The sequence below is a fragment of the Melopsittacus undulatus genome, chromosome 7, assembly GCF_012275295.1.
Source record: "Melopsittacus undulatus isolate bMelUnd1 chromosome 7, bMelUnd1.mat.Z, whole genome shotgun sequence".
NCBI lineage: Eukaryota > Metazoa > Chordata > Aves > Psittaciformes > Psittaculidae > Melopsittacus > Melopsittacus undulatus.
In genome coordinates this window covers 49,108,412-49,121,100 of record NC_047533.1, presented here as the reverse complement: position 1 = coordinate 49,121,100, position 12,689 = coordinate 49,108,412, and the positions used below count along the sequence as shown (strand labels likewise).

Genomic DNA, 12,689 nt, shown 5'->3' with positions numbered 1-12,689 from the left:
AGAGAAAATGTCACTAAGAAAATATGTTGCTACAGCGTAATGGTTTCCTGCTGATAGGGATATGCCAAGAGCAAGATAAGCAAGATAGAGTAATTTATGAAGCAACAGCACACTCCAAGCAGAGGATTTCAGGAGGATTATATCATACCTTGGGTAACAGTAGAAAGAACAGACTGAGAATTCTGAGCAGCTTTAACCATCCAAGAAGTATTATAATAATTTGGAAGCACCAAGGCTTGGAGCCTATTTTATTGCTCTTATGAAATGTAATTTAAACAAGGCAAACAGTAAGATTTGCTCATTTACTGGGCATTATGAACATAATGGCCATTACAGACACCACTGAAGACCAATCAAAACCTCCAGTTGTGACCAGCATTTTAAACTAACCAAAATGTAGGGGGATACGAAAAAGGCCCACCAGGGATGCTTTCACATCATTCATTTCATAACTTTGCTAGATTAAGCAAGAGTATTAAGATCTCTGAAGAAAAAAATACTTTTGCAGGTAATACTTCAAAAACTTATTATCCTATGGTCAAACCCTATTTATGAAACTTTAATGAATGTCTGTTTTGCTGCAATCACTGAGAAGTTATTAAATTTTGAATGATTCAGTCATTTTAAAAATACTTCCTGTTATAGCAAAGAAACCAAAAAATATCATCTGCTTGGTGTTCCCTTTCTTACAAACATTTCCAAGTGAAACAGAGCCTTGCATCTTTACCTGCCTAATCCTGCCAGACCAGTGAGAAATACCTCCTCTTACATCAAAATACAAAGTAAAATGAACAGAGTGGGATAAGCGACAGTCTTTCTGTTGTGCCTTTTGTACGAGATAGAAAACATTGTAATTTTCTCCATAACTATTTTGTCTATGTTCAATTGATTCCTATTAAACTAAGTAAGCTTATCACTACATTCTGAAACAAAATTTGAGAGGCTGCTCTCAAAATAAAATGCTCCAGAACATTCCTCTGCATGTTCTTGATAAAAAGTATGCAGCATTTCACCTGTCTCCATAAATGATCTATTATACCAAAAGGGTTTGGAATAACTCTAAAACCTGAGCTTATGTTTCTTAAATCATTATTTTTCTCCAGTAATGGTGAGAGCAGAGTGCTCTGTAGAGTACTTCATAACAAGAGCCCATAAAGTAGCAGGAAGCTAATAGAAAACCTTCAGGAGATTAAACTAGGTTCTCAGCAAGTATAAATAGACATGTGCCATTCCAGTGTGTTGATTCAGTTAATCTTGATGAAGTTTTTAGTAAACCAAATTTTCCCTCTGAGACAGTTCTTTGGTCCCTGTTCATATGGAAGATGTCCAACATTGGCATGTTCTAATGAGGGCAAAATTTGAGGGAATTGCAACAGTACCAGGGCTGAAGAGAAATAAAATCACAACTGAATAGAATAGCACAAAAGTTGACAGAAGACTATATAATACATCACTGAGATGACTGGTTGAGGTAGATGACCTCTGAAAGTCATCTTGTCCCCTAGCCCAGTCATAGCCTCTTAGAGTCAGCTGCCCAGGACCATGACCAGATGGCTTTTGAATATCGCCAAGGATAGAAATACATCCTAGGGATATACTGCCCCACTGAAAGTCAGTGCTCAGTCAGCTGGGTGGGCTCCAGCATGCAGTGGTGCACAGGATTGTTACTCCCCAGGGGTAGGACTTTGCACTTGGCTGAGCTTTGCTGTATATATAATAATAATAGAGTCCTGAGGAAGATCAAAGTCAATGGTGAAGAACAAAAGCAGTAGGACCAGTAGGGTCCCAAGAAGAATGTTACAGCAATGGTGACCATCAGCGGCAGTGTGAGCAGGCAGAGAGCAAAACCTGTGAGGAGTAAATTGAGAAGCCAAGAGGAAATATGAAGGGGGAGAAAAAGGAAACCCACTGAAAAGGAAGTGTTAACACTTTCTGTCCAACTGGCAAAAGATAATTTTAAAAAGAGGCAGAATACAGAGCTGTTGCCACTTAGTTTTCTAAGATGAGCAAGTGGAAAAGAACCAATTCAGAAGCCATGACAATAAATTTCAACATAATTGAAATCCTCCAATCTAAGTCCACAAATTTGCTTCATCTTTAGACATAACAAACCAATTCATAGGTAACAGATGATATCTAAACTACTCATGTCTGAATGAACAGTTCCAGGTCAGCAACATTTGTTTTCAAGATAATTCCCAGTGTTGCATGGCCAAGATCACCAAAAAGTCTCTCCCTTCTTAGTGGTCACAGTATATTGCAAATTAAGCAGGTAGATTGGGTAGTAAGACGAAGCATTTCAATGCACTAATTATTATTTTTTATTTAAATGAAGGGCTTGAGCAAAAGAAACTCCCACCACTTATCAGTTTATGCACTTTATATAAACTGAGCCTCTCCAGTTATATTGTACCTCTATCTTCAGAATTGTCTCTTCTAATAAAAAAAACATGTATCTTACAAATACAAAAATAATGTATATAAATACATGCACACTCATCTCTGTAATGAATGAACAGAAAATTAAAAGGGCAATTGAGAGAAAATACACCTTAGTGTTATGAGAGTCTCAAAATGGTACCTAGACCAGTCAATCCAATATGGGAAAAAAAAATTTGAAGGCCAAGTTCAAGACCTAAGTTTAAACGATATAAGCAGCAGTGAAATTAAGCTTCAGTCTACCTTCAAGGAAACCATTAAAAATACGTCAATTTTACAACTGCATATGACAGTAATCATAGATCTGCCTTAAAAAACTATTGGACTGGTTTGTGCTGACTCCAGCCTACAGCCAATGATACAGTATTTTTCTCTGATTTCAAAAATTGCAAAGGTTAAAACTTGTTAATAGAATTTGATCAGAACATCAGAGTCAAGGCTGAAAGAAAATATGAAGTGACACAGTGGACTGGAGCTACCTGCTAAAATCTGCAGAATTTTTAACTCTTTCAGAAGAAACAAGCAAAGGAATCCTTCCCATTTTAATCAAAAGAGTTTGTGAGCTTCCTTAAAGAGAGATCTGCATTTTTGCACCAAAGGCATCTTTTGTCTTCAGAGCCATGGTAGGCCTGGAGCCGGCCTGTGTGCTTGCAAATCTTTCCTCTAACTAGGGAATAGAAAGAGAATACAATGCCAGAATGTGCTTGCTAGCCCCAAACAAAGAATCCAGTGATATCAAAGCACTAGCAATCCTTGGTTCATGCTGCTTTGTTTCTGTCAACATAAGATACAAAAGCATCACTGGTTGTATAATTTGATCACAGAAATGAGTACCTTGTCATGTTTTAAATCAGAGGCTGAAAGACTTAAGTGAACGTGACAGTATATGAAATATCCCATGCTGCCACACTTAGGATATGCCAATCATAATTAATAGCAACAGATTTGATATTCCAAAATAAATAAAACCTGCAGAGTTTTCCTGATGAATGAAGAGATGATGAGTGAAAGCAGAAGCAAAATTACCACAATAGCCAGTTAGCTTGTCAATGGAAATTACTTTCATTTGTCTGTCTTCAGAAGGGTTAGTAAACAATAATGCTTCAGCTAATAGCATTTTTGTTATATTCAAATTGAATGTGAAACACAGGCTGACATTACAAATGGATCTCTCTTCTTGCACTGGATTTCTGAGGTCTTCTGAGTCTTTATGTTTAAATTCATCTGTGACTTTCATGTATTCTGGTACCAACCCTATTTAATTTGTGTCATTTTTTCTTCTAGCAAATTAAAGGCTGTCCTGCTTATTGTTTGAGGGAAAGATGTATCTACAGCTTCCCTTCTCTCAATAGGAACCAAGTAAATATATTATTCTAGTGGATTCTAAACAGTTGTGCTGAAAACCCACTTGGTAGGGTGATAAGATCTCTCTTTCTGTGAATAAATGCCTCTCACCTTCCAAGTTCTCTGAATGTCCGAAGTCTCACAACAGTTTTGGTGCTCCCAGATACCAGGTCCCGCCATCAGATTTTACTAATAATGTGTTGCAACTCGTGATCCTCTTACTGTGGATACAGATCTCCTTGAACAAATTACTATTTTTTTTTCCAGTAAATTCTGCCTTTTTTTTACATCTGGTCCCACTTCCTTTAATCTATTTTCTCCCCTATCTTCATGCTTAATTCAAGGCTTCTCTCTAAGCCCTCCTCAAGCATTCATTTTTAATTACTGGTCAAAGAAATCTTTTCTTTGTAAGCAAATTGAGAACTATTGAAAGACTCACTTGACAGCTACTGCTCTGGACCTATGACTTAGGAAACTTTGAGACACCAAGCAACACAGGTTTACTTGGATAGATGCAAGGCAAACAATACAGACAGTAACTCAAGTGTGTGATTAAACTAGCTTTGCCTCCTTTAAACCTTTGCTGGGCAGTCTCCTATAAGGCTTTCAGAGACTAATGATGTTGGGAGTACAGCAGGGGTGCTAAGGCTAATACCAAGAAATAAAACTATGTAAAATTAGTTGCAATCATGCAGTAAAGAAACTAATTCACAAGTTTTAACCTAACAGGCAGACAGATGTAATGAGTCTAGTTCTGTAACAGACCAACTGCTCTTTCACAGTTGGATTCTGTAAACAATTACACTGGGGATATTTTGGACAGAAAGAAAACTTTATAAACCCACCCACATACACTCAAAAAAACTTGTGTAGCTCTCAGCTGGCTCTGAAGTATTTGGTTTTCTTATAAAAAAAGAATTCCACAATAAACATGAAACAATCTCTTCAGGTTTCCTCAGCTCACCATCATTGCTAAAAGCAAATGATAATTTTTAAAAGGTCTCTAGATCAATGTGTTTAAAATCATATCTCTTGTGGAAATTCTAAACTTCAGTTTTTTGTATTTTTTTTTTGGATGCTGGTGTTAATTTAGCTTTTTTTTTCTGTTCTAGGAGTTTCATACTTGATTTTCATGCGTACCTTTAGCTTTTACAGATGTCATCTGATTGTTTCTAATAAGGAATAGTGTAATTTCTGCATTATATGTTGTCAGTGCTACCTAAAATGGTACTTTTACCTGCAGTGTTCCATCAAAATTCATGTTAAAATCCAAAAAACTAAGTGGAAGCGTTGAGGCTGCAGCAGCCATGGCTCTTTGCAGAGCAGATGTTCCATGCAATTACTAATAGGTGTACCTGCAGTGCCAGTAGTGACTGACGAACAATTGCAAGGGCATATGCCAGGTGTTTGTTCTGTTTTGTTGTCAAGTGTTATTACCTAAATATTCTTTGTTCTCATATGAAGCTGTGTTTTTGTATTCCACTTTGCATTACAACCCTGATTTGTAGACCAGAATTCTAAGTAATATGTACCACACCAACATCTATAGTCCCTGACGTCTTTAGGATTCATAGTTATAGGTCTGCCAGAACAGGTAGATTGTGGAGAATTTGGGAATATAAACAGAATTGGAGAACAGCCTGGGCTACACCAGCTGCTAGAGGGTATTGAGAAAGCATCCAGGAAGGCTGGAGAAGGTTGAGTCTGAACATTATATGGGAAACTGAGATATAGCAGAAGAAAAAGGAAAGATTATCAGCTACAACAAGACCATTTTACACTGGTGACTAGTCTAAACTTAGTTCAAAAGCTAAATACCCATTTTCTGTCTGACTGCACATGAACACAGCACTCACAATAATTCTCCAGTATATGTGAAATGCTTTTTTTCCCCAGAGGAAAATCATCTTTCTCTAATTGTAGTAATAGACAACTACAAATCAAAACAAACTGGCATGTAACGAAGTCTCACAGTTCCCACACTGGGCAGACAATGTCTTAGAAGCCTTATAGCAGAAGGCTTTCCAGTGCTTCCAGCCTCTCTGGGCTGTGAGAGGGAGGCAGGAAGAAGAAGGTTTCTATAGCAATGTTTTCTCTCAGAGGTGGATTTTCCCTCTGCCTCTTACCTTGTTGCACAAAGGATCCGTACACAAACCACATGGAGTTATAGAGGGTTGTGGAGGTCATGGATCCCATCTGAAGGCGTGGGGGGTTGAGCCAGTTCAAGAGGTAAACCAGTAGCCCTACTAAGAGCACAGTGCCAGCTATGCATGCCCACAGGGAGAGGTCAAATGGTGCCAAGCAGGCAAACATATCCACTGTCTTCTCTGCCTTTCGAAGCAGCACACCCACCGAGTAGTCCATGTAACGTGTTGTGAAGTCCACTACATTTTCCCTGTCAGGAGTGATGGTTAGGGCAGAGATCCCTATATCAGCTCTCTGAGAAAAGAAGGAGAGAGAACAACATGCATAAGTAGAAGCTGTAGAAAGGATCTTCATTACTCTGATTTAAGCAAGTTATACAGAAGCAGATGCCAAGGCCAGTGTCTTAAGTATCGTATATATGAAAACAGAAATGTGACTAAGGCTTGAACAGGATAGTTGTACCACATGTCTGTCTGTAAGCAAATCTCACTTAGTGGACTTGGACACATTAGCTTTCCATGTTGTTATTTTTCAAGGAATCAAACCACTTCAAATACAGATAATAGCTGGAGGAAATCTGTTTCTGTTCATTCTTCTCAGCCAGGCTTACTGAAGCCATCACTGTCATTGTGGCAAAAGGCAGACCTTGTTTATAGCATTTCCAATCACAGCAAATTAGTTGCCTGACAGAACCACATGACATACAACATTTTGGTGACATGATGATTATGACAAAGGGCCACTGCACTGGGGGAACTTGAAATTCTGAAAAACATCAATTTTGGCTGCAGCCTGAAGTGCAGAAAAGCAGATGTTCTACACAGTTCCTTTGCTATTAATTCCTTTATATCCTCCTGCTAAGCAATTCCTTTGCCGACGTGTTCTGCAGCTACCTTAGACTCCCTTTGTGCCATTTAGGGCTTTTTTTTGTAATTTAAAGAACCCATTTCAGATGACAAGAGGATGAATAAAATTCCTTGATCTAATCATTGTATTTCACAGCCTGCCTGGGTATTAGGTCTCCAAAGACAACAGGCACAGCTACAGCAGGTGATATTTTACTTTTTACAGGTATAATTATAAATGCAGTGAAAACAAGAAAGAATATTTAAGACAGATACATTAACGTAATTTTAAAAAGCCCAAATGCCAGACAAAGACTGTAAAATCTATATATTTTACTATGAAAAATAGTACTTAAAATACTTAAACCTGCTAGTAGCCTGATTTAGTCCATTTCTGCTCTGCCTAAAGCCGTGTGTGGTCCTTCAGAAGGGGGTGAGGAGAGCACTAAGGCTTGAAAGTACTGTGTCAAATTTTATTAACCCTCTTGAACTTCTTTCTTCTTGCCCAAAGAATGCAGAGATTACTAGTTCCTTAGAAATGTGATGTGAAATATTAAGTGGGAAGGTATGGCAGCTGAAACTGATTAGAACTAAATTTGCAAATCATCTGGGCTCTTTTAATGCCATCTGCAAAACACTTTGCTCCCCATGGTACAAACACACTTTTAATCACAGCACACTTCAGACTCTGGTTTCAATGACATTAACTTTATACTAATTGTCCACTTGCTTCAGAAAGTGGCAGAAGATAGCTGGAGGCCCAATGATTTAGACAAAAAATGTGTTTAAAAATATTGATTTGCTTGAAAGCCGTAAATTACAGCTTCAGCTTTAATTTGTGGGCTAGATTCTCTGATGTCTTAAGTGAACCTGTGTTGATGTGCACAGCTGAAAGCATGGCTTCATGAATTCACTTCATGTCCCTTCCTAGCAATTTTTTGTGAGTGATAACTGCTCTTTGCCTATGGGCAGCAGCAAACTCAGTCAGTAATCCAAGTAAAAAAATTAATCAGAATTATCCACGGAAAAAAAAAGTGAATTAAATTTATTTTAAAGATAATTTACAAATGTAGAAGTCCAGTGCTCTACACCAAAAGTTGTCAAACAGGAAAATACGGTTGTATTTACTGAATAGGGTTGGTTTCGGTTGGTTTTTTTCCTGAATAGATATTAAAAAGTGAAACAGGAATTCAGGGTTAAAGAAAGACACACAAAAACAAAGAGTCCTAGACTTTGCCCCTGCAGTTTAACTTCAGCTATGTTGTTAATTACCAGCATGTTACCAAAATACTTCCCTACCACACTAGATTATTGTGAAGTGCAAGTTGTATTTGCAAGATGTTTAAAGATTTTTCACTGAAAAACGATATAGCTAAGCAAAGATACTTTTACCAAATAATGGATTACTATAGGGTTGAATCATATAATCAGAGAATCATAGAATAGCTAAGGTTGGAAAGGACCATCTAGTTCCCACCCCCCCCAAAGGATGCCTCACACTAGACCATGTCATGATTAATAGAATTTTCTTTTGCTTTTTTTCCCTTTTTTTTATAAAAAAAGAAAGATGAATATATTTATCCATGAAATACATTGAAGGACATTGCATGAAAAAGCACAGTGTGTGGCATTTGTGGAAATACTGCTTCTATTTTACTCTGAGCAACAGTCTCTCCAAATTCCCCAGCATTATCGTTCTACTCTGGTTATCAGCCAGCTATGACAGAGGATCAACGTTGTCCTAATGGAAATGTTGCATTTCCTTTGTTATACTGCAGCAGCAATCACAATATAATTATATCTTGCAATTAAAGAGTGGTAGTATAGTACAAAATTGAAAGGAGAGAGTGAAGTCCTGACTTCTCAGTCCTCCTGTTTTTAGCTGTTAAGGAAAACAATTTACACTGAAATATGACAACTCATACACTTAAATTACTAAATTGAATCAAACACCAGTATACCAGAAAACTATGCTTAGCACAAAACCAAGGTTAAGCCTAATCTAACAGTTGATCTACTGATGGTGAGCATTCTTCATTATATATAGATTCTGTCAACTTGTATTAAAATTGTAAGATGAAAAAATTAAATGCTTGTCATTAACATGTCAAATTGAATCAGAGAAGAGATCCACTTGAAGAAGTCAAGGTTCACTTAGTGCTTCTAAGATAGAAAGGCAAACACATGCAATTATGTCAATATTTAGATATAAAGCTGCCAATCTGAATGATAAACATGTAAAACTCTCCACTCGCTAGGTTTTTGCAGTACCAAAACCAACTATCATCATCTTAGATGTCTGTTTAACACATTTCTGATGAATGAAACTGTGACTTCTGAAAATGACTGACTGAATAAAAACAGCAGAGGGCATTATTTTTCTTTATGTGACTGGCTTAAGAATTTATGTTCCTTAACAGCAGTTCTCTTGAGATCATTGTAGAGCAACATTACCAGAATTGGAAAATCCAAAATAAATGTCTGACAAATAGGTCTGATAGTATTGTTACTGGTGTCACAGAACCAGCTCATCAGCAAAGCCCAAAATCCCTGAAATGACTCTATGCTATTGCTTAGCAAGCACATCTCGTACACACAGAAAGCAATCCTATGATGATTCTTGTGGTTTGTGATCAAGAACAGGAAAAAGAAATGAATCTACTTTAAATCTCTCCTATGAGCCTATCCTTTTATCCATTTTAAATATTAATTCAAGTTTCAAAGAATGACAGAAGCAATAAACCCCTGTTACTCAGTTATTAATATGGACATGCAAAAATTAATCAGACAGAAATTTTTGATCAAGCTGACACACATGCATGCAAATAACTGTCATTTTATCCAGATACTATTTTTAACTCTCACTTTTTCCTCCCTATGCTACTCCCCTTAGGAACATGTGTTAAAAGTTTCTCATAAGAGGCTTCTAGCTGACTTGCAGTTTCTCTTAAAAATATTTAGGTATGTATTTAGTTTTCCTTTTCTGTTGGGCCTAAGTGGAATCAGGCATTTTTCCCTATGCTAGTTGCTTTCTGATAGCTCCTCATTGGAAAAAACCAAAACATCCTAACAATCAAGGTAGCATGGTGAAATGTGGGAAACAATGGTTGATGGATGTAAATATCTCCAGGAAGTTCAGAGCCGTGCTGGAATGAAAACCTACTGTCCTCTCCCAGAAGTCACATTAGACACTTCTCTTGCCTGTCACATGGGCTCATCCCTCTGCTGATGTGCATTTGAGGGCAGCTAAGGGAACCACTGTGAAAAGACACAGATAATTAAAAGCAAGAGAAAGATTTGCAATAGAGTGTTGCCCCCCTGAGATGGTTTTAGCATGTACACAGAAAGCTGCTGCTCTCTGAACTGATCCTGTTTGTGAGCTGAAGCTCTGTGGGATGCATTGAAAGCCCTGGTCATTTGACAACAGAGGGGCAAAAGCAACATGTTCTTCATATGAAGAGAATTTATCCTCTATAAACCTCCTGGCTCAGGCACTCAGCAAACAAAGATTTCCATAGCATGCCTACATTCAGTTTATTTTGACAGCAGAAGGTGTCAAGCTATGGAGCAAGGGTGTACTTAATGCAGATCTTGACAATCAAAGGAGGGGAGGCTTGAATCCATTTCCAAATTCAGACTAGTTGCTTTGATCTGCTGATTCCAGCTCCTATTTTAGCAGCCAATGGGGACCTTGTCTTCAAAGCTGGAACAGAGTGAACTTGAAACTTCACGTTCACAAGGCCAGCTATGGACCTAGGGCATGTACTTGGCACCACAGGGCTTCTGCCCTGCACTGCAGCTCAAGCAGGGCTGCTGCAGACTCCTCTCACTGATACCAGGACCTGCATTAGAGCCTACTGAATGCTGAATCAGGTTAAAGCAATCAACATGTATTGATCTTGAACACAGAAATTATGTGCTTGTTACAGCAACTTCCATTTCATATGGCACACTGTCTGTAGTGGCCACAGACATCCTTCTCAGTGAGATGCTTTCTACTATTACCTGAAAGAAGGTTGTAGTGAAAGGGGTGCCTGTCTCTTCTGCCAAGTAACAAGTGATAGGAAAAAAGGAAATGGCCTCAAGCTATGCCAGAGGAGGTTTAGACTGGATATTCAAAAAAACTTCTTCGCTGATAGGGCTGTCAAGCATTGGAACAGGCTGCCCAAGGAAGTGGTTTAATCACCATCTCTGGAGGTATTTAAAACATATACATGTGGCACTTAGGGACATGGTTTAGGGGTGGACTTGGCAGTGCTGGGTTAAAGGTTGGACTTGATGATCTTAAAAGTTTTCTCCAACCTAAGCAATTCTACATTTCTATGCACTTAGAAAGAAAACGTGGCCAGTTTCTGTTACCCTTAAGTGGGCCTTGTCTTTTGCAGAAACACATAGTTCCCAGCTTATTTCTGGCTCACGCATTAACACTCAAAGAGCACTCCCTCTCTTTCTGGACTTCCTCCACGTGTTGGACAGACTGTAATGCAATACTTGGTTGGGAAAACAATAAAACCTTCTGTTTTAAACAGGTTATACCTTTAATTTAAAACTACTCTCCACTCTTTTGCTCCCCCTTGCAAAGTTGCCAAGCAGATTTGAGTTTTGGGAGCAGAAGGCAGTTTACAGTAAATCAGAAGGCAGCCTTTCAAAACAGCTTGCACTTGGTAAGGGGTAGATATACACTGGCTGCTCGCCCAGAGGTTCCCTGCCTTAGGAGGCACAGAGAACAGGAGGAAAGGACACAATGAATCTTTACTGCTAATTATATAGGGAGTAAGGAAGATTGTACACTGACACAGTATTGGGGAAAAGCATTTTCTGAATTCCAAAATCAATTCCATTAACTCTTTGTACTATCTAACTGTACAGATAGATTCCATATAAATTAAGACTCATTTACAGCAAAACTTTAGCAGACTGGCAAATCTGTTCCACTTATCACATCTACTTACAGTTCTAAGTGGTTACCACCTTAAGTGCGTTATTAGTTATTTGAGTCCCTGTCTACCAAGTGGACAAGAATGCTATATATATTTTTCAGTGAACCATTTGATTTCAGTTGTTATGAGTTCTGTCTTATGAATCGTTAATATCAAATAAATAAAAAATGTTCCAGGCCCACTTCCATCTCTAGAGCCATCTAGTACTAAGACACCTCCAGCCTGCAGAATGCAGTGGCCTGCTGAGTCCTTTGCTAAGTACTATAGTACTGAGAGTAGGATATTGTATAACACCAGATACAAGGAACAGAAAAATGGTAAAAATAAATCAAAAGGCAATTGTGGTGTCAGGCCTCATAATTAGATGAAGTATTTTCTGCTGGTAAAGTTTAGAAGAAGAAGGAAAATATACTTTTCTAAGTGGCTCCAGCTTATCAGCTATAATAACAGCTTTGTAAGACCATAGGGAGATGGCAAACGAAGTTTACTGTTACAGTAACAGTGTAGATTATGAATTGTGGTACAGATATGGCATGTGTGGTTCAGGTATTGCTCAGGAAGACAAAATAGGTTAAACCTATTGTTATTTATTTTTTTCCCACAGGATTTTTTTTTTCCTTTCCCCCCCCCCTTTACCACAAGACTTATTTTCCAGCATTTTGCTTTTATCTGAAGCATTGAATGATTAGGTCCTGTATCTGACCACACTGTTCTTAAATTCCACCTGCAGATTTGGAAAAGCACTTCCATAAACAACCAGTAAGTTGTTTAAGTTAATATCTTCTGCAGTTATTTAAGGAATGCCAACAAATGTAGGTCTCTATAGCTGTAAAAGCTGCCTCAACAGGTTAACTAAGAGCAAAGAAAATATATATGTTCATGGCACAAATAAGACATCAGCAGAATAGAGTCTACATAGCTTTTTCCCTCTCAATGTGAGAAACTGCAAGCAGATAAGATGTGAAGAGTGGGAAAA

At 38.0% G+C, this 12,689-nt stretch overlaps 1 protein-coding gene across 2 annotated transcripts in view; it reads right to left on the bottom strand.

Moving 5' to 3' along the window:
• Positions 1-12,689, bottom strand: part of GRID2 (glutamate ionotropic receptor delta type subunit 2) — a 726,277-nt gene that overhangs the window by 124,478 nt on the left and 589,110 nt on the right. For both annotated transcript variants that reach the window (XM_005148665.3, XM_013128934.3), the window contains one exon: positions 5,910-6,222. In XM_005148665.3, coding sequence (XP_005148722.1) covers positions 5,910-6,222 — 313 coding nt within the window. The remainder of the gene's footprint in view (positions 1-5,909; positions 6,223-12,689) is intronic.